This window comes from Ornithorhynchus anatinus, chromosome X3, assembly GCF_004115215.2.
Source record: "Ornithorhynchus anatinus isolate Pmale09 chromosome X3, mOrnAna1.pri.v4, whole genome shotgun sequence".
Taxonomy (NCBI): Eukaryota; Metazoa; Chordata; class Mammalia; order Monotremata; family Ornithorhynchidae; genus Ornithorhynchus; species Ornithorhynchus anatinus.
Window position 1 is genome coordinate 19525163 of NC_041751.1, and position 18232 is coordinate 19543394.

Below are 18232 nucleotides of genomic sequence, written 5' to 3' on the forward strand. Positions count from 1 at the left end.
GTGCTCTATCCACTATAATAAGATGCTTCTCCAAGCAATATATACTGTGTGGAGCACTAGCCTAAATGCTGGGGAAAGACAATAAGATAATTCAGTAACCGTCCTTAGCCTCCAGTGCTCACTGGCTAAAAAGGAAGGAGATGGGGGAATCCATGGGAGACAGCAAACAGCAAGAGAAGTGACTCTGTCCTGGCTGGATAGAAAAGTGCTCAGGGGTCTCTGTGGAATCTATTCCATCCTGACCTCCTCCAACTTCTACCAGGAAGAGCAGCAGATTCTACCTGCTCTGTTCCTGTGGGACAGAGGGAAGTTTCTGACTCTGGTGGGCTCCTGGGCACCCAAGGGCAGCAAAACACACCAACAACCGCTCAGCAATGCCCAGGGGAAAGAGCGGTGGTCTAGGAGTCGACTCTCCGATTCAAGTCCTGTTTTGGCCATGCCAAGGTGTGTCCCTGGCAATTGCTTAACCTTTCTGGGCCTCAGTTTACCCATTTGTAAAATGGAGGATGAAATCAATCATGAGTCTTTGCGCGGGCCAGACTGTGTGAAATGGAAAGGCCCAATAACAATAGTTTTTAGTTTACAATAATGACAACCTGGGGGCAGGCGCCTTGTAAGTCAGCCTCCATTTTTAGGGGTCCCATATAGGGCTGTGACCAGGGCAAGCACAGCTGTCCTCTGGCCAGCAGGCACCATCTCCTATGTCTGAAGCAAAGCAAACACAATCAGTTGTGCTTACTGTGTGTACAGCACTGTATTAAGCACTTGGGAGAGTACACTACAACAAGAGTACAACATGTATTGCGGTGCCTTCCCAGAGGAAAAGCTCTTTACAAAATGGGTCAGGTTGGATGGAGGCCTAATAGGACAATGGCATGCTGGGAAAAATTGTTCCAAAGTGCTGTATCCCGAAAGGTTGAGAACTCAGAAATGTTCAGTACTTTTTCAATGACTTAGGTTGGTGCAGAAAGGGCTTTTAACCTCTGGACTCTCCTGCAACTTATCATTGGCTGAAAGCACTGGATCGGGCATTATTTGTGTGTGAAACGGTGCTCGGCCAGAGGCAGGCAAATGCTAGAACTGAGAGAGAAATGTAAAGCGGTGAGTGGCCATTTGTATTTGCAAACCAAAACATGCCCAGATGGGTAGGAGATTCCAGACAAAGGTAACTAAGAACAGGTTGAGTGCAATTATTCTAACTATTGTACCATCTGAAATTTGAGTGAGTTTCAGCTGAGAGCAATACTGTTTTGGGGGAAAAAATTTTAAGAGGTTTCCCCTCCTATCGAGGCCATCAGAAAACAATCAGTTTCAGAGGAAATTTTTAAGCGCCTAGTACAGTGCACATGCCCAAAATGGGGTGCTTAAATGCCACCACTACTTCTGTTACCAGTCAGGCACTGTGTTATTCTGTTTAAGGACACTAGTACATACAATACAGAAACATGTTTTTCCCCTTTGGGAATTCTCCAATTCTGTTACAAAAAAACAACAACAACAAAACAACTAAGTGATGCCACTGCTAGGCAGGATGACATCATTTCAGCAGCATGGGGTGGGCAGTGCTGACTCTCCCTTGTGAGTGCTCTATGGAAATCTACACGTCTAGGATGTGGTAAACACTGTCCTTGTTCCTAAGGCAGCAGCTTCGGATCCTCATTCCTGCTTCCTCTCCTGGAGCCGTGGGCCTTTGACTTTACACTTTTCTCTAGCTTGCCACCAGAGAGCAGGGCGCGCTCAAGTGTACTTACTGAGCAGAACAAATGATTCCAATGCAAAATTTTTTCACTCTATTCGCCTGCTTACAGAAACCCTGGAAGTGGAAGATGTTTTTTTTTTCTCCTTAAACACCTACTTCCTCTCTTAAAAATGGTTTTGAAAGCTCTAAAATGCATCTAGAGCTTCCTTAGTCATAACCATTATTACTGGGCTCTGAAGGTGCTTTGTTTGCAGATAATCAAGTATTCTTGCTATATTTAAGTTCAGCAACAAAAATAATCTGGATGTTTAATTTTCTAAATAAGTGAATGAGGATAAAGTGTGCTTTTGTCTAAGGGATATATCATGGGCATTAAGCGCTTAGTACAGTGCTGAAGAAATACTATCGATGATGAGGATACTAGGTGTAATTGCTTTCCACTCTTCTCAGCAACCCTGTGAAGTGGTGAAGGGCACATCAATCTGTTGCTGAATTGTACTTTCCAAGTGCTTAGTACAGTGCACTGCACACAGTAAGTGCTCAATAAATCCGATTGAATGAATACCTATTTTACAAATGGGGAAACTAAGACTTAACGAGGCTAAGGGAATTGGTCAACTAGGAAAAGAGCCCAGGATCTTTACCCCAAGGGTATACCTGCATCTCACCGACAGTGGTGGTTAGTTCAGGAAAAAAAAATCAACCCTCAGGGAAATCATCTGTTCTATAAGAGTGAAGTTGTTGTGGCAGATACAAATGGTGATTAAATATCAGTCCTCCTTTAGGCTGTGAGCCCCATGTGGGATGGGGACTGTGTCTGATATGATTGTATTTTTCTCAGCAGTTAGAAAAGTAGGCACTGAGCAAATCAGTGGCTCCTAGTAGTATATTTATTAAGTGCTTACTGTATGCAGAGCACTGTTACAAACAGTAATTATTGTGGCATTTAAGTGCTTATTAAATGCCAAACACTGTATTAAGTACTAGAGTAGATGCAAGATAATCAGGTTCCACATGGGGTTTACAGTCTACATTGGAGGGAGAGCAGGTATTGAATCCCCACTTTGCATATAAAGGAACTTTACCCAAATCCCGTCAGCTCAACCTTCACAACCTCGCTAAAACTGGCCTTTCGTCTCCATCCAAACTGCTACCACGTTAATCCAAGCACTTATCCTATCCCGCCTTGATTACTGTATCAGCCTCCTTGCTCACCTCCCAGCCTCCTGCCGCTCCCTACTCCAATCCCCACACTTCACTCTGCTGCCCGGATCATTTTTCTACAAAAAACGTTCAGTTCGGGTTGCCCCACTCCTCAAGAACCTCCGGTCGTTGCCCAAACACCTCTGCATCAAGCAGAAACTCCTTACCCTAGACTTTAAAGCACTCCCTCACCTTGAATCCTGGATCTCCTTCCTCCCAGCCCTGTGCACTACACCACACTGCCTTTAGCTTTCTATATTCCTGCTCTAGGCAAAGCCAACTCTTGATCCTGAGTTTGAGGTAAAGCATCTCCCTTCTGCCCCAACACAACTCCTTCTTACAACCCTCCCGCTTTCTCATAGTTAAGCAGTCCCAACTCTTGCCGGGTTCAAAGGACACCAGGGAGCATTTCTTTGGAAAATGAAACTGTCAGGGTTTGACCCCAATTAATTCAGTCCTACATCTGTGGTCCTAGAGGTCCAAATTCTTTACCCAGGAGGGGAAGGAGGCAGCAGCTGAGGAGGCAGAAAAAGAAGAGGAAGAGGAAGTGTGGAAACTGTTGGATGGATAGTATGCCTCTCCTCACACTAACAGAGAAGGCCAAAGTACTCTTCACCTGCCTGGCAGAGGGAATTTCCTGTTACCCCACCAGCTGTGGACCCAGGTGACCCATGCACCCCCAGACCAGCTCCTCCCCAACCCATGGGCAACAGGGCTACCTTGGTTAGTTTTTCACTTACAGCATGGGGGTGATGTTGGGGTAGTGGGCTTTGATCAAATAAGGAGAATAAAACTGCAGAGACCGTAAATCTGGGAATAAGGGCACCTGGGATTAGAACCTTTGCTACTTGCCTGCTGTGTGACTCTGAGCAATGACTCTCCCCACCATCAAAGCCTTATTGAAGGCGCATCTCTTTCAAGGAGCCTTCCCAGAATAAGCTCCACCTTTCCTCATCTCCCACTCCCTTCTGCCTCACCCTGACTTGCTCCCTTTGCTCTTCCCCCCCCTCCCAGCCCCACAGCACTTATAAATACAACTAAACAAAATGATAGATTATGTACATGTCTGCATTCCCCACTCTAGACTGTAACCTTGTATTGGGCAGGGAATATCACTGTTTATTGCTGTACTGTACTTTCCCAAGTGCTTTGCACAGTGCTCTGCAGACAGTAAACACTGAATAAATACAACTGAATGAACTTCTCTGGGCCTCAGTTTCCTTATGTGTAAAAAGGTTGAAAATATGTTCTCTCTCTCCTTTAGACCGTGAGCCCCATAAAACAGGGACTGTGCCCAACCTGATGAATTGTGGGTTCCCAGCACTTAGTACAGTGATTGACACACAGTAAGTGCTTTAACAAAATACCACCACCACATCACCGATGGGGCAACTAACCCAGAGGGTTTGAACAGCCAGCCCTGACCCCCACCTGGTCCCCAGGAGATCACCCAGGTTGCCCAGTGGACCTGGAGCCAGGCCGGTGGGTTGCTTGTCCCCAGGCCCCAGGAGCAGGAGCATCTCCCATCCCCACTGCAGAGTTGGGTGAGGGGAAATCTGCAGCAAGCAGCAATCATATATGGCAAGCAGGGGGAGAACTCTGACCAGCCTTTCACTTCCCTCATCTTTTGCTCTGCTCCTTTCCCATTTGGCTCCTACCTTCACAACATCGCTCACACACTCCCTTTGCAAAATGCAACTGTGCTGATCCAACCATTTATCACATACTGCCATGACTATTGCAGCAGCCTCTGCTTATCAACCTGTGTCCTGTCTCTTCCCACCAATCTGCTGCCCAGGTTAATTTTCTAACAAAAGAACAAAAAAAGCTTAGTCCATGTTTCTCCACTCAAGAACTTCTAGTGGTTGCCCATCCACCTCCATATCAAACAAACTATTGTACCAGCTCTAAAGCACTCAATCAGCTTTTCCCCTCCTACCTTACTTCACTGATGTCCTACTACCAACCAGACCGCACACTTCACTCCTCTAACCACCACCCTACTCACCATACCTCAATCTTGACTGGTTTGCCATCGACTCCTTGTCTACAGTCTTCCTCTAGTCTGGAACGCCCTCCCCCTTTATATATGACAGACCACCATTCTCTTCACCTTTAAAGCCTTACTGAAATCATATTTTCTCCAAGATACCATCTCTGACTCAGCTCTTATTTCCCCTACTTCCTCTTCCTCCTGCATTGTCTTTGCTATTAAATCTGTACCCTTTAAGCCCCATAGCACTTATGTACATAGCCATAGTTTAATATTCGTCATCCCTTCTAGATTGTAAACTCACTGTGGGCAGGGAATGTGTCTTTCAAATCTGTTGAATGTATTCTCCCAGGTGCTTAGTAAAGTGCTCTGCACATAGTAAGCCCTCAATAGATACCATTGTTTGAATTCTAGTCCAGTGGGCCAGATTCTCTCCAGGCATGCTTTACACATGCATTTTTTGAGCAAAAGCAAGGGTGCACTACCTTTTTGAAGTAAAAAGGGGCAGACGGCCAAAGCCAGGTTACCAGAAATCTCAGCTGGACTGCTGCCCTAGAAATTCTGCTGGCTTGAGCATGAAAAACCTTCCCCGTTACTGCTCTGGCTGTGTGTAGGAAAAATAACTAACAAATATTTTAGTTCATCATCCTGGCAAACAATCACTGGGCACATATAATAATAATTATTATGGTATTTGTTAAGTGCTTACTGTGTGCCAAGCACTGTAGTAGATACAAGGTAAGCAGATTGTCCCACGTGGGGCTCACAGTCTTAATCCCCATTTTCCAGATGAGGTTACAGAAGCACAGAGAAGACAAGTGACTTGCCCCCAGTCACACAGCAGGCAAGTGGCAAAGCCAGGATTGGAACCCATGACCTCTGACTCCCAAGCCCGGGCTCTTTCCACTAAGCCACGCTGCTTCTCTGCTGAACCACTCTTCTTCTCTATAGCTTGTTTGAAGGAGGAAAAGGATGCAGCACTTCTTTTAGTGTAACTTGCTCAGGAAAAACTATTTACAGAATTGAAGCAAGCTGCCTCATTTCCCCTCCCTGGGTGACATCAGCCTCCGTGAAATGTATGGAGGAGGCTAACTATGCTAATCTTCACTTTGGCTCCACCGATGATGCCGTTTTAGGACACGTTTTGATTAGACTATGGCAAGAAGAACAGTGTGCCGTAGGGGAAAGAGAAGACCTGGCTTCTAATTCTGACTCTGCCAAATGCTTGCTGTATGACCTAGGGCAAATCACTTAACTTCTCTGTGCCTCAGTTTCCTTAATGGTAATATGGAGATTAAATACCTGTTCTCCCTCCTCTTTAGTTCGTGAGCCCCATGCGGGACAGGGACTGTGTCTAACCTAGTTATCATACATATGTATGTACATATCAGCGCCTAGAACAGTGTTTAACACATAGTAAGCGTTTAACACATACCTTTAAAGAAAAACAGGGCATTTACCCTGGAGGTTTTAAAAAACAACCACCAAAAAAACCCCAACACCACCAAGGAAATCTAGATCTGATGTTGTTCGCATAAAACCTAACATGCCTCCGGTCTGACTTACTCAGAAGTGTAAGACTCAAGGACTCCCATTCAGTTGAATTGCCTCTAATATAACTGAGTGATTCTGCCCATTTTTTTCAGCCTTGAAAGACTTTAGGTTTGGATTTCATTGTAACTACCCAAGACAATGAATGAAATGGGCTGTGTGAAAACAGTTTGGTCAGTGTGGGCCCAGAAGTACACCACAAAGAGACTTCCATCTCTAATCTGGATCTTTCCATCCCCGAAGAGATGAGAGTCGCTGGTTGGTGGGTATCCATGGGAACTGTCAAGGAGGGAGTGAGGAAGGTGGAGGTGGTCCACCATGACTAGTGTAGCACTTTGTAGCTTATTCAATCAGTGGCATTTATTGAGTGCATATTGGGTGCATACCTACTGGGTGCAGACCCCTGAACTAAGCACTGGGAAAGTACAATATAAGAGTTGGAAGACACGATCCCTGCCCACAAGAAGCTTACAGTCTGCATTTTTTTATGGTATTTGTTAAACGTTTATGATACGTCAAATACTGTTCTAAGCACTGGGCTAGATACAAGGAAATCGGGTTGCACACAGTTCCTCTCACATTGGGCTTACAGCCTAGGAGAGAGGGAGGATGATTTTAATCCCCATTTTACACGAGATAACTGAGGCACAGATAAATTAAGTAATTTGCCCAAGGTCCCACAGCAGACACGGGACAGATCTGGGATAAGAACCCAGGTCCAGATCTATGCTCTTTCTCCTAGGCCATGGTGCTTTCTCAGCTTAATGATTACCTTAGTTTAGACTGTGGGTTCAATTTTTTATACTGTTTAAATGTATACGATCAATATATCAAGATATATTAAGTTAAGCAAGGATGAAGGCTACAGCCATAAACCCAACTGTGATCACCTGCAAGATCTATATCCTTTGGTAATTGGGCTTTTTTGTGGGGCTAAGTTCTGGGACATCATCTTGATTAATTTTAATAAAGATGTATTCCTGCCCAGTCCTGGTCCTGGCAGAGATCAGAACTCATAGGAAAGGTGCAGACCCCTGAAATAAGTCTCGTTCCCTTGCCCAAATTTGAACTACTGGGCAGCAACAGGCTCTGAAATCTGGGAGGGATATCAGCTGGGTTTCTGAACAACACTTTACCTTCACTAGCAGCCTCTCACCAAGACACCAAGGTCTTTAGGACCTCTTCATCTTAGACTTTTTTCTTAAACATGGTTTTTGTTAAGTGCTTACTCTGTGCCAGGCACTGAAGTAATCGTTAGGGCAGACAGAAGAGAATCAGGTTGGACAGAGTCAGTGTCCCACATGGGGCTCACAGTTTTAATCCCCCATTTCAAATACGAGGCAACTGAGACCCAGAAGTTAAGTGACTGGCCCAATATGACATAGCAGACAAGTGGCAGAGCCAGGATCAAAACCCAGGCCCATGCTCTACCCACTAGGCCACACTGTGTCTTTGCCTTCACTTGAAGTTGGCTACCAAATAGCATGGTGACTCCCCTTCCCTTTTCAGTCACAGAGTCTGCACTGTCTTCCCCTGAAAATCATCCCAGCCTGCGTGTCTATGGTGACTCCACTATTTGGGACAAATTTCCTGGCCACTCTGGCCTCAGGGACTTGCTAAGTGGGCCCAGACTGGAATACCTTGCCTTTAACTGAATACATTTTCCAACCCAAACCCTGAACTCCCCTCCGTGCCTGTCTTTTCCCTCTCCAGTCCATACTTCACTCTGCTGCCAGGATCATTTTTCTGAAAAACCATTTAGTCCATATTTTCCCTCCCTCAAGACCCTGCATCAAACAGATCTCCTTTTCCATTGGTTTTAAGGCACTCAAGCAGCTCACTCCTTCCTTCCTACCTCACTGCTCTTGTACTACAACCCAATCTACACACTCTGCTCCTCCAACGCCAACCAACTCTGTGACCTCTATCTAATCTATCCCCCCCACCCCTCCATCTCCCTCTGGCCTGGAACTCCTTTGCCCTTCACGTTCGACAGACCACCATTCTCCCCGACTTCAAAACCCCCTAAGGTCATATCTTCATAAGGCCTTCCCCAACTAAGCCCTCATTTCCCCTCCCTGTCACCTATGCACTTGGCTGTATAACCCATGGCGACTTTGATATTCCCCTTACCTGTAATTTATTTTAATGCACATCTACACAGTAGACTAAGCTCCTTGTGGGCAGGGATCACATCTACCAACTCTATTTTGTTGTACTTTCCCAGCGCTTAGTACAGTGCTCTGCACACAGTAAGCACTCAATAAATATGCCTGATTCTTTTACTTAGATGGTGAACCCTCTATGGGCCAAAGAATGCGTCCAACTTGATTATTATATTTCTACATTAGTGCTTAGTTCAGTGCTTGGTAGGCTTAATAAATATCATGACTATTAGTATTATTTTGCACAGCTCTCTTAGAATTCCAAGCAGGGGCTAAAGGGGCGGAGGGGAGGGCATCTCACAGGTTTGTGGCCTTACCGTATCACCGTCGGCGTGATCTCTGCGCAGAAGAAAACACTGAGGCTTCCCACCGCATGGGAGGCAAACATACCGATAATGGAAAAAGTGGTGGAGAATTTCTCCCTGACGCTTTCAGTCATCCCTAAGGGGAGGAGAAGTGGGGTGAGGGAGAAGCAAGAGAGAGAAGTCAATGTGAACCACACGGCCATTTAAGGGCACATGCAAGAGAAAGCAGCTCTTGTGGAAATCAATGCAGATGTCATGATTTATATGGGCAGATGCCTCGGCAATAGTCTGATTCCCGGGGCTCCCCTCCCAGACTGGAGCACTTGAGCACCTCTGAAAGCCAATCCTCGCCCAGCGCCTCTTATGCTGGAGTGGAGGGGGCAGGACCCTCTCCAGCAAAGGAATCTCCAACTGTTTTCAAACATGTTTGCTTCATTTATGGCCCCGGGTAGACTGGTTGAGACTATCCTGTAGGGTGCCACTTCTAGCCGCGATTGTTTAATATGCCAGGTTCTTCCCACCTGTTTGCCCCGAAAAGGACATTGCAAAGCAGAGCTGGGACTTTGCCCAGCACTAGAGCATGCTGGGTGGCCCTGTGCCCATGCAAGGCCCTGCTGAAGCTGGGGGTTGCGGTTAGGGCCTGAGGCCCAAAGTTCGTATAAGCACTGGAAAAAGCCTTGGGGAGGTACCCACGGTGGACGGGCAAGATCGGGTTGCTGGCTAGGGAAGTGTAGCCAATGGGGCTGGGGGAGAGGTGGGCTCTCGCCTTCATGCCGACGGCCTGACGGGTGGAGAGAACAGTGTCTTACGAAGCGGGGGACCATCGAGGTTTTCAGGGGCCGGGCTTCAAGCACTGCGTAGCACTACCTGGGGATCTGCCACGAGGCCATCCGCGGAGCCACTAACTCGGAGCAGGCAAGGGTAGGTAAGCCGTGCTGGGCGGGAAATGGTAAAAATCAAGTAGGTAGCGGACACAAGCAGATATTAATATTTCCCAACCTGCCATGGCCTTTATTGGGGGCACTTGGAAACAGAAAAAGATCACCATTAAAAGGAAAAAAAAATCATATTTACATTTTCAGAATCTGTACAACTGTACCTGGTCTGAATGCAACCGAAAGAAGATAGAGCTACGTTCAGGAATGTAGCATGTCGGCACTTACCTGAGTCTAGATGATGACTGTATTTTCCAATCACTACGTCCATAGAAAAAGGTGTGTTGCGGGGGGGGGGGGGGGGGTGGTGAGGGGAACAGAGGGATGGAGAAGAGAGAGAGAGAGAGAGAGAGAGAGAGAGAGAGAGAGGGGAAGCCCATTAGTGAGGGAGCTGGCCATATCTGAGGCAGCAATAGATTCCTCTCCGTGCTGTACTCTGTGGGAGCATTTTCTCCTGACCTACACGGAGGCGCATGCAGCTTGCCAGTCTGACTTCCAGCCAGCCAGAGCACAGGCTTCTAACGAGGGGTGATAATGAACCCAGTGATAGAGCGTTGCCTGGCACAAAAATTTGCCCTCTGACCAAACAAAGGCCGTTCTGTTCGGTGGAGGCCCCCAAAATAGCCCTCTGAAGTGTTTTCCCACCTTTCCCCAAATGAATGGCCCCTAGGGGTAAGGAGGACACCCCAGAATTCCGAGGCCCAAGCAGGCTTTGGGGCCCTTAACACGATCCAGGAGCAGTTGCTGACCTGTGTTCAAGTGTAGCGGCCAGAACTGCATGGGCTGAACTAACCCAGTGGCATTTTTATGAGTTTGGAACAAGAGTCACAGAAAGCAACTTCCCAAAGCAGAGATCACCCTATTGAGAACTTAGAAAGGGGCTTGGAATCACTCCTTCCCCCACGCTAATCCCTTTCCTGCCTCCTGACTGCTTGGCGTTCCTTCGAGCAGCTCACTCCAGTCAGTCTCTGGCCTCATCCAAGGGGAAACAGGAGCAGCATAAGGTCCCCACACGTGTACTTAGGTGGGGCCATCGCTAGCCAGGAGAAAGTCTCTGTTCATTCATTCGCCCACGAGAGGTCCGGGCCTCTACCGAGCTCGGCTGATGAATGACTTTCTGGGTTCTATTTTCAATTCTGCATCCCCTTGCAGGGAATTCTAGGTTCCAGAATGGTGGTGGAAGAAATCGGGAGGTTTGCGGGAAACCTATTTGGAGGGTCCCATCCGAGGGAGATACAGAAGACCGGGCCCTTCCCCGAGCACTTTCCACAGTTTACAGAAGAAAGAATACGTTGTATCCTTGCCCTCTATCTGGCAGAGGCAAGATGTCCCGAGAGAACGGAATTGAGGGCCGCAGAACCCCCGTGGAGCTTCCTTGAGAGGGAAGCTGCACAGACACAATCAGAAGGGCTGAACTCTTCCTCCTCAGTTAGCCACTCACTAGGAAGGAGAGGCATTTGCCGGAGATGTTCGTAATGAATGGAAGGAGGAAGAAATTTCTTCAGAAATTTAGAAGAGCCCCCTCTTTCCATTCAAGTGTTTCAAGGGCAATGACTCATTGCTGTTTCTCACTCAAATCACCTTGCCCCCTCCTACTTTGATTCACTGCTCTCCTACTACAACCCAGCCTGCACACGTCGCTTCTTCAATGCCAACCTACTCACAGTACCTTGATCTCATCTATCTCATGGCCAACCTCTTGCCCATGTCCTGCCGCTGGCCTGGAATGCCCTCCCGCTTCATATCTGGTAATTACTCTCCCCACCTTCAAAGCCTTATTGAAGGCACATCTCCTCCAAGAGGCCTTCCCTGACTAAGCCTTCATTTCCCCTCCTGTGTCGTCCTTGCGCTTGGATTTTCTCCCTCTAGTCACCCCTCCCTCAGCCCCTGCAGCACTTGGGTACATATCTATAATTTATTTATATTAACGTTTGTCTCCTCCTCTTGACTTTAAGCTTGTTGTGGGCCAGAAGTGCGTCTACCAACTCCGTAATGTTGCTATAGTGTACTCTCTCAAGCGCTTAATACACTGCACTGCACACAGTAAGTGCTCAATAAATACAATTGACTGATGGTTTCTTCCGCCCCTTTAAAGATGCTACTTTGGCCATGCCTCTGAATAAGAAACTGGGCTACCCTGCCCTAGGGTGGGGTGACTTCCCAGGAGGGGGAGGCTGGGGTAGTCAGGTCAGACGCAGTCCCCGGCCCCCACTGACCTCCCCCTCTCCTGATGCACGTCCCCTTCTCCCCCACTATATCCTGGAGACAAGCAGGGGGCCAGCCAGCCACTGAAGATGCCTGCTGTATGAGCAAGTCATTGATTTCTGTGTGCCTTAGTTCCTTGCATCTGTAAAAATGGGAATTCGATACCTGTTCTTCATCCCCTTAGACTGTGGGACGGGCCTGTGTTCTCTCTGATTATAATGATTAAACCCCATCTCTTAGCACAATACTTGCCACATAGAAAGCACCGTAAAAAAACACCACAATTGTCATTCCTATCATGCCAGGCAGGCAGTGTGGAACCTCAGGCGGAGTGAAGTGGGAGAGGCTGCAGCTGCCGGAGAGGAGACAAGGTAGACACGAAGGTCTGGGGAGAGGGCTGCGGGTGGGGTGGAGCCGAGGGCAGGGCGGGGAAGCACCCCCCGGGGAACCTCCAGTCCGGTTCCAGTTTCCAGCTGCCACTGATCCCGCCCGCTTCAGCCCATCGCTTACGGTTGAGGAGGCCAAGCTGCAGGAGCGAGGCCAGGGCCGTGAGGATCATGAAGAGCAGCAGGCCGCCCCTGCGCCCCAGGAACCCGACGACCGGGCACATGGCCAGACAGGACGCCAAGGTGATGCCCGCCATGGTATAGTAGTCAGCGTAGAAGTTGTTGAGGATCATCACCTTCGTCTCGTGGCCCATCATGCTCCTGGCAAAGCAGTGATGTATCCCAAACCCAGTTAGCCTGCGTGAGACACAAAGTAGAAGAGCAGTCTGCAAACAGGGTTCCTGTGCCTGCTGCTGTCAGAGACCTAGGCCGAGCAAGCAGGGTCCAGAGAGACCAAACTCCAACTCCACCCCTCAGGAGCGGCAGGAGGAAGTGTTTCTGGTTTGGCTTCCGTTAGGCTCCTGTCCTTCGCCGCCAGCCTTTCCAGCCCCTCACACCTTCACTCCTATGGCATCTCGTTGCTTCGGCTCAGCTCGGTAGAATGGTTGGGCCAGGTGGAGGTACGTGCTGAAAGGCAGCGCGGACCAACCGGGTTGTGGGGGGCGGGGGGGGGGGGGGGTGGTTTGGATGGAGATGTGGGGAGGTGGGTGGGATGGAGGAGTGGGGAGGAGTGGATAGTCAGTGTGGCCTAGAGGAGTCAGGATACTTGGGTTCTAATCCTGGCTCTGTCATTTGTCTGCTGTCTGACCTTGGGCAAGTCACTTCACTTCCTCTGTGCCTGAGTTTCCTCATCTGTTGAATGGGGATTCAATACCTGTTTTCCCGTATCAGATTCGGAGTTCCCCCCATGTTTGCCCTGATTATCTTGTCTTTTCCCTAATGCTTAGCATATACCATCAGCAAATACCTTTATCATGATTACTAATCAAAACAAAGGGTAAAAATCTGTAAAAATGGGGATAAGATACCTGTCCTCCCTTCCTCTTAGACCCCATCCACTCCTTTTCCTCCTTCCATCCTTCGTCTTTTGACCCATTTTCCTTTCCCTTTTCTCCTTTTTCTCTCCCTCTTGTCTCCTTTGATCCTATCCCTTTTTAAGCTCCACCCCTTTTGGGCTCCCTCCCCTTCCCGCCCGGCTCTGAGACCCACCGTGATTAGGCTACCATTTCTTCATCTCCCAGATGCACCGGGGTTGGGCCCGCCCACAGGAAAAGGGGAACTGCGGACGGAACCATTTGGGTGATAATTTGATGAGCTGTCTTCCCTCCAAACTAGATCAATCCTGACCCTCCCAGAGAATTTTGGAATTACCCATCTTTTAATCTATTGCCAATCACAAAATGAGTTCTCAGAGGGACAGTAACAAGGCAGCCAAATGTCCAAACCACTAGTCGCCACATGGTTTTCTCGCCTTTCTCTCCGCCCATAACACCCATGCCAATGCTCTCGGGGCAATGCTGAGATTTCCATCCCCCGCAAAGCTGCCAAAGTTCCGGGGCACGTGTGTTTAGGCTTTACAGATGGACGTCTACTCTGGGAAGTGACTGGAATGACAAAGCAGCCGTGTGTTCCCAGTGACGGATGAGGACATATTGCACGTACGTGCATTATGTGTCTCCAGGGCCTCAAAGTGCTCTCTGGATGAAGTTATGTGCACAGTTTTGGCTGCAGTGCCGCAAGTCCTTTGAATATACCAACACTGTGCATCTGCCCCAGAGAGAAAAACTGCATTTTCCTCTGGCTTCCTGCAGTGCTTTGGGGAAATCAAAGGGCTTTTCATTAAACGCTGAGGACACGTCAAGGTGAGGCGCTTCACGACACAACCTCTGGGCACCCTGGGCAGGTGAAAAATGAATGCATCTCCAGCTAGAAAATACTAAACAGAAGAACAGAACTCAGCCTGTAGTGATTTTGAGGTTCACTCTGACTCTTCTCTGTTCTAATCCTCTGTGAATTCTTGGCCACATTTGACCCTTGGATCACTCCATCCTCCTGAAAACACTAGCCAACCTCATTTTCTCTGACAACGTCTTCTCCTGGTTACCCTCCCAGTTCTCTGATCAATCTTTCTCCCTGGTGGCTGCCCCTCAAAGCTCAGTCCTGAGTCCCCTGCTGTCCTCAATCCCTCCGGAGCTCCTTGCTCTCATGGTTCCAACTGCCACCGCTCTGCGAATGACTCCTAGATCTACTGCTCCATCCTCGATCTCTCTCCTCGGCAATTTTGAATCTCCATCCTGCCGGCACCTCAAGCTCAGTATGCCCGAAACTTAGCTCTTCACCTTTCCTCTCAAATCATCTCTCTTTGGAAAGAACCTGGGCCTGGGAGTTAGAAGACCTGGGTTCTAATCTCTGCTCTGCCACGTATCTGCTGTGTGACCTTGGGTAAATCAATTAACTTCTCTGTGCCTCAGTTACCCGTTAAATGAGAATTAAGACTGTGAGCCCCACATGGGATATGAACTATGTCCAACCTGCCTCAGCGCTTAGTACAGTGCCTGGCACATAGTAAGCACTTAAATACCATAAAAAAACATAAAACCAGTTTGAGGAGAGAGAATGATGGACAGAGAGGAGAGTGGTGGGGGGAGGAAGGAAGGGGATGGATTTGGGAACCCAAGGGGTCCAGGGTAGCTCTCGGGAATTGAGAGGAAATGGGGAAAGATAAAAAAAGGTCACAGTGGGGAACAGGAAGAGACGTTTTAAAGTGCTTCAGGGTGGGTGGGGCTGGGGCACCAAGCTTGAAAGGATGGTGGGGGAACCTTACCCCGGCTATTGCCAGTGAACATGACAACTGTATTTTCGAAAGCAGTAAGAAGTCACTACGTTGGACGTTCGCCCTGGGGCAAAGCAAAGCTACATTTCTTGAGCAACAAGGGTGAGTATATTTACAGTCCACTCATTCATTCAATTTATTTAGCGCTTTCTGTGTGCAAAGCACTCTACTGAGCGCTTGGGAGAGTACAATATACAACATACAGACACAATCTGGCCCACAACAAGCTCACAGTCTAGAGGGGGAGACAGATATTAATATAAATACATAAATGGATAAACTCCTTGGACTATGTCTTTGTGGGCAGGAAGCACACAACAGATCCCTCCCCACCTTCTCCTATCCCCCAACCTTCTGCCTCACCTGCTGAGAGGAAATGAACAATACTCACGAGTTGACACACAGCACTACGATGTTCTTCCACAGATTCCTGGTCCCCACCACCTTGACAATGCAGACCTTCTTGGGCCTCCTAGAGAGCTCCTTCTCCAACTCTGCAATGTTAAAAATTTAAAAAAAAAAATCACAACCTTCCCCCCCCCAATCGCCCCTTTAGAGGCCATACAGTTTCCTGAAGCTTTGTGATCAGCTGGCTCTAGGTTTTCAAGATGGAGAACTTCTTTGGCCTGAGAAAGAAAGTTTTCATTAAACGGAGAAAGGGAGAGTAATTAGGAAGAATGGATTGGACTTTCTGATCTTGGGTAAGTCACAACTTTTTTGTGCCTTAGTTTCCCTGAGGCCCAGAGAAGTTAAGTGACTTGCCTTATGTCACACAGCAGACAAGGCAGGAGAATGGCAGAGCAGGGATGACAACCTAAAAACCTTCAGTTTTCACCTTTCACTTATCTCAACTCAGTTCAGTGTGGAAAAACAACACCTCCAAGCCAGTTCTGTCATCTGATCTCTTGACACATCTCTGTCTGTAGCAACATAATGAAAGGGAACAAAATGCCTGTGGTCTAGGGAAACTCTTAGTGCCTTGCATGGAAATTTTCCACTATTCATTAGGAAATACAACTGCCTCAGGGGAGAAGCAGCAGCCTTCTATTCTCCTCCGGGAACTCGGCAGTGGCTGTAACATGCTGGGCTCCCTCGCTCCGGTGGATTTTCTTACTGCCTGTTTCTTTTAAGAACGGTTGCCGCTTACTCATTGTTTTGTTCTGAGCTCAAGTTTACTGCTTATCTACCTCCTCCCCATCATCCTGTGGAACAGGCAAAGCACATCGGTCAAATCGGGAGATTGGAAAAAAAAAAGCGTGTTCGTAACCACAAGGGGTTGGAAGAATTTTCTTTTGAGGATGATTCCACTCAGCCAGCAACTTAAGAGGAGAACTCTCCCAGATGTCAGGAAAGGAAAAGGGAAGGGCAGGAAACACTGCCAGAACCCCTTCCCATCTTTTTTTTCCAAGTAGGAGGAATGAAAATACCAGAAAGACACCAAGGATATGATTCCTTTTTTTGAAGCGAACTAAAGCCCAAATATTATTATGTCTCCATGGTATAAAGAAGAACCAGAGTCATCAGATAAACTCTCCTAAAGATAATGAACTAACTCCCAGGCCCTCCAGGGTCACTAGCATGGTAGGTTTCCCTGGTACTCCACCATGGTCCTCTTGAGACGCTAAGTGCAGTTCACAGGCAGCTGTTTGTGGGTGAAAATCAATCAATCATTTATTGAGTGCTTACTCTTTGCAGGGCACCATGCTAAGTGCTTGGGAGAGTTCAATATAACAAATAGTTCCCTGCCCACAAGGAGCTAGAGGGGGAGACAGACATTTATATAAATAATTAAATTATGGTTATGTATAAGAAACCCAACTGGAATTTGCCTGCCTTGTCTACTTGGGGCTTCTGAGTCCTTTGAGAGTGGAAGCGAAATCTGAGAGGATCTTGGCAGGGTAATGTGCTTTAGGAAAGGGGGGGCTCAAAATGGCTTGGACTTCCTTCATCCAGAAACAATTCAGACCCATTGCTGGGACATGAAGTGCTTGAGATTTTAAAAATTCAGCAACCAGTTGCCTGGCATGTTGGGCGGGGTGGGGGAACGGCGCAAAGAAACAAAAAACCTTAAGCTCTACTCCATCACAAGATTGATGTCAGCAGAAATCAATTCTTCAACATGCTGTACGGGGGCATTCTGTCCCTTCCCCTACCCAGTTCCTCTTCCCTTTCTGCATGCTGCTTCAGAGAAGCAGCATGGGGTAGTGCATGGGCCTGGAAGTAAGCAGAGCGAGGGTTCTAATCCCAGCTCTGCCACTTGTCTGCTGCGTGACCTTGGGCAAGTCACTTTACATCTCAGTGCCTCAGTTACCTCATCTGTAAAATGGGGATTAAGACTGAGCCCAGTGTGGGACAGGGACTGGGTCCAATCCAATTTGATTGTACCCACCCCAGCGCTTAGTACAGTGCCTGGCACAAAAATAAGCGCTTAACAAATAACATGATAATAGTAATTATTATTATTATCAGTGGATAGAGCACAGGCCTGGGATTCAGAAGGTCATGGGTTCTAATCTTGGCTCGGCCACTTGTCTGCTGTGTGACCTTGGGCAAGTTGTTTAACTTCTCTGTGCCTCAGTTACCTGATCTGTAAAATGGGGATTATGATTGTGAGCCTCGTGTAGGACAGGGACTGTGTCCAACCTGATTAGCTTGTATCAACACCAGTGCTTAGAACAGTGCTTGGCACATAGTTTGTGCTTAACAAATACCATTATTATTATTATTATTGTTGTGTTCCAGGCATAGGTCTAAGTCGACCTATTGCTCCCGACTCCTGATTGCCAACACTGCAGCTCATTCCACCTTGGACACGCTACTACCTCCTCTGGAAGGGTCTGCCTGGAAATCCACATTGTGGGCAGGGAACATATGCACCAACTCTGTTATACTGTAGCCTCCTAAGTGCTTAGCAGAATAACGCTCAATAAATGCCAGTGACTGAGAAAGAATCCTCA

At 47.8% G+C, this 18232-nt stretch overlaps 1 protein-coding gene across 1 annotated transcript in view; it reads right to left on the reverse strand.

The window, feature by feature from the left end:
• Window positions 1-18232, reverse strand: part of SLC22A23 (solute carrier family 22 member 23) — a 134202-nt gene that overhangs the window by 5453 nt on the left and 110517 nt on the right. The window contains exons 7-10 of the mRNA XM_039910599.1: window positions 15667-15769; window positions 12567-12799; window positions 10080-10112; window positions 8929-9052 (exon numbers count right to left, since the gene is read on the reverse strand). Coding sequence (XP_039766533.1) covers window positions 8929-9052; window positions 10080-10112; window positions 12567-12799; window positions 15667-15769 — 493 coding nt within the window. The remainder of the gene's footprint in view (window positions 1-8928; window positions 9053-10079; window positions 10113-12566; window positions 12800-15666; window positions 15770-18232) is intronic.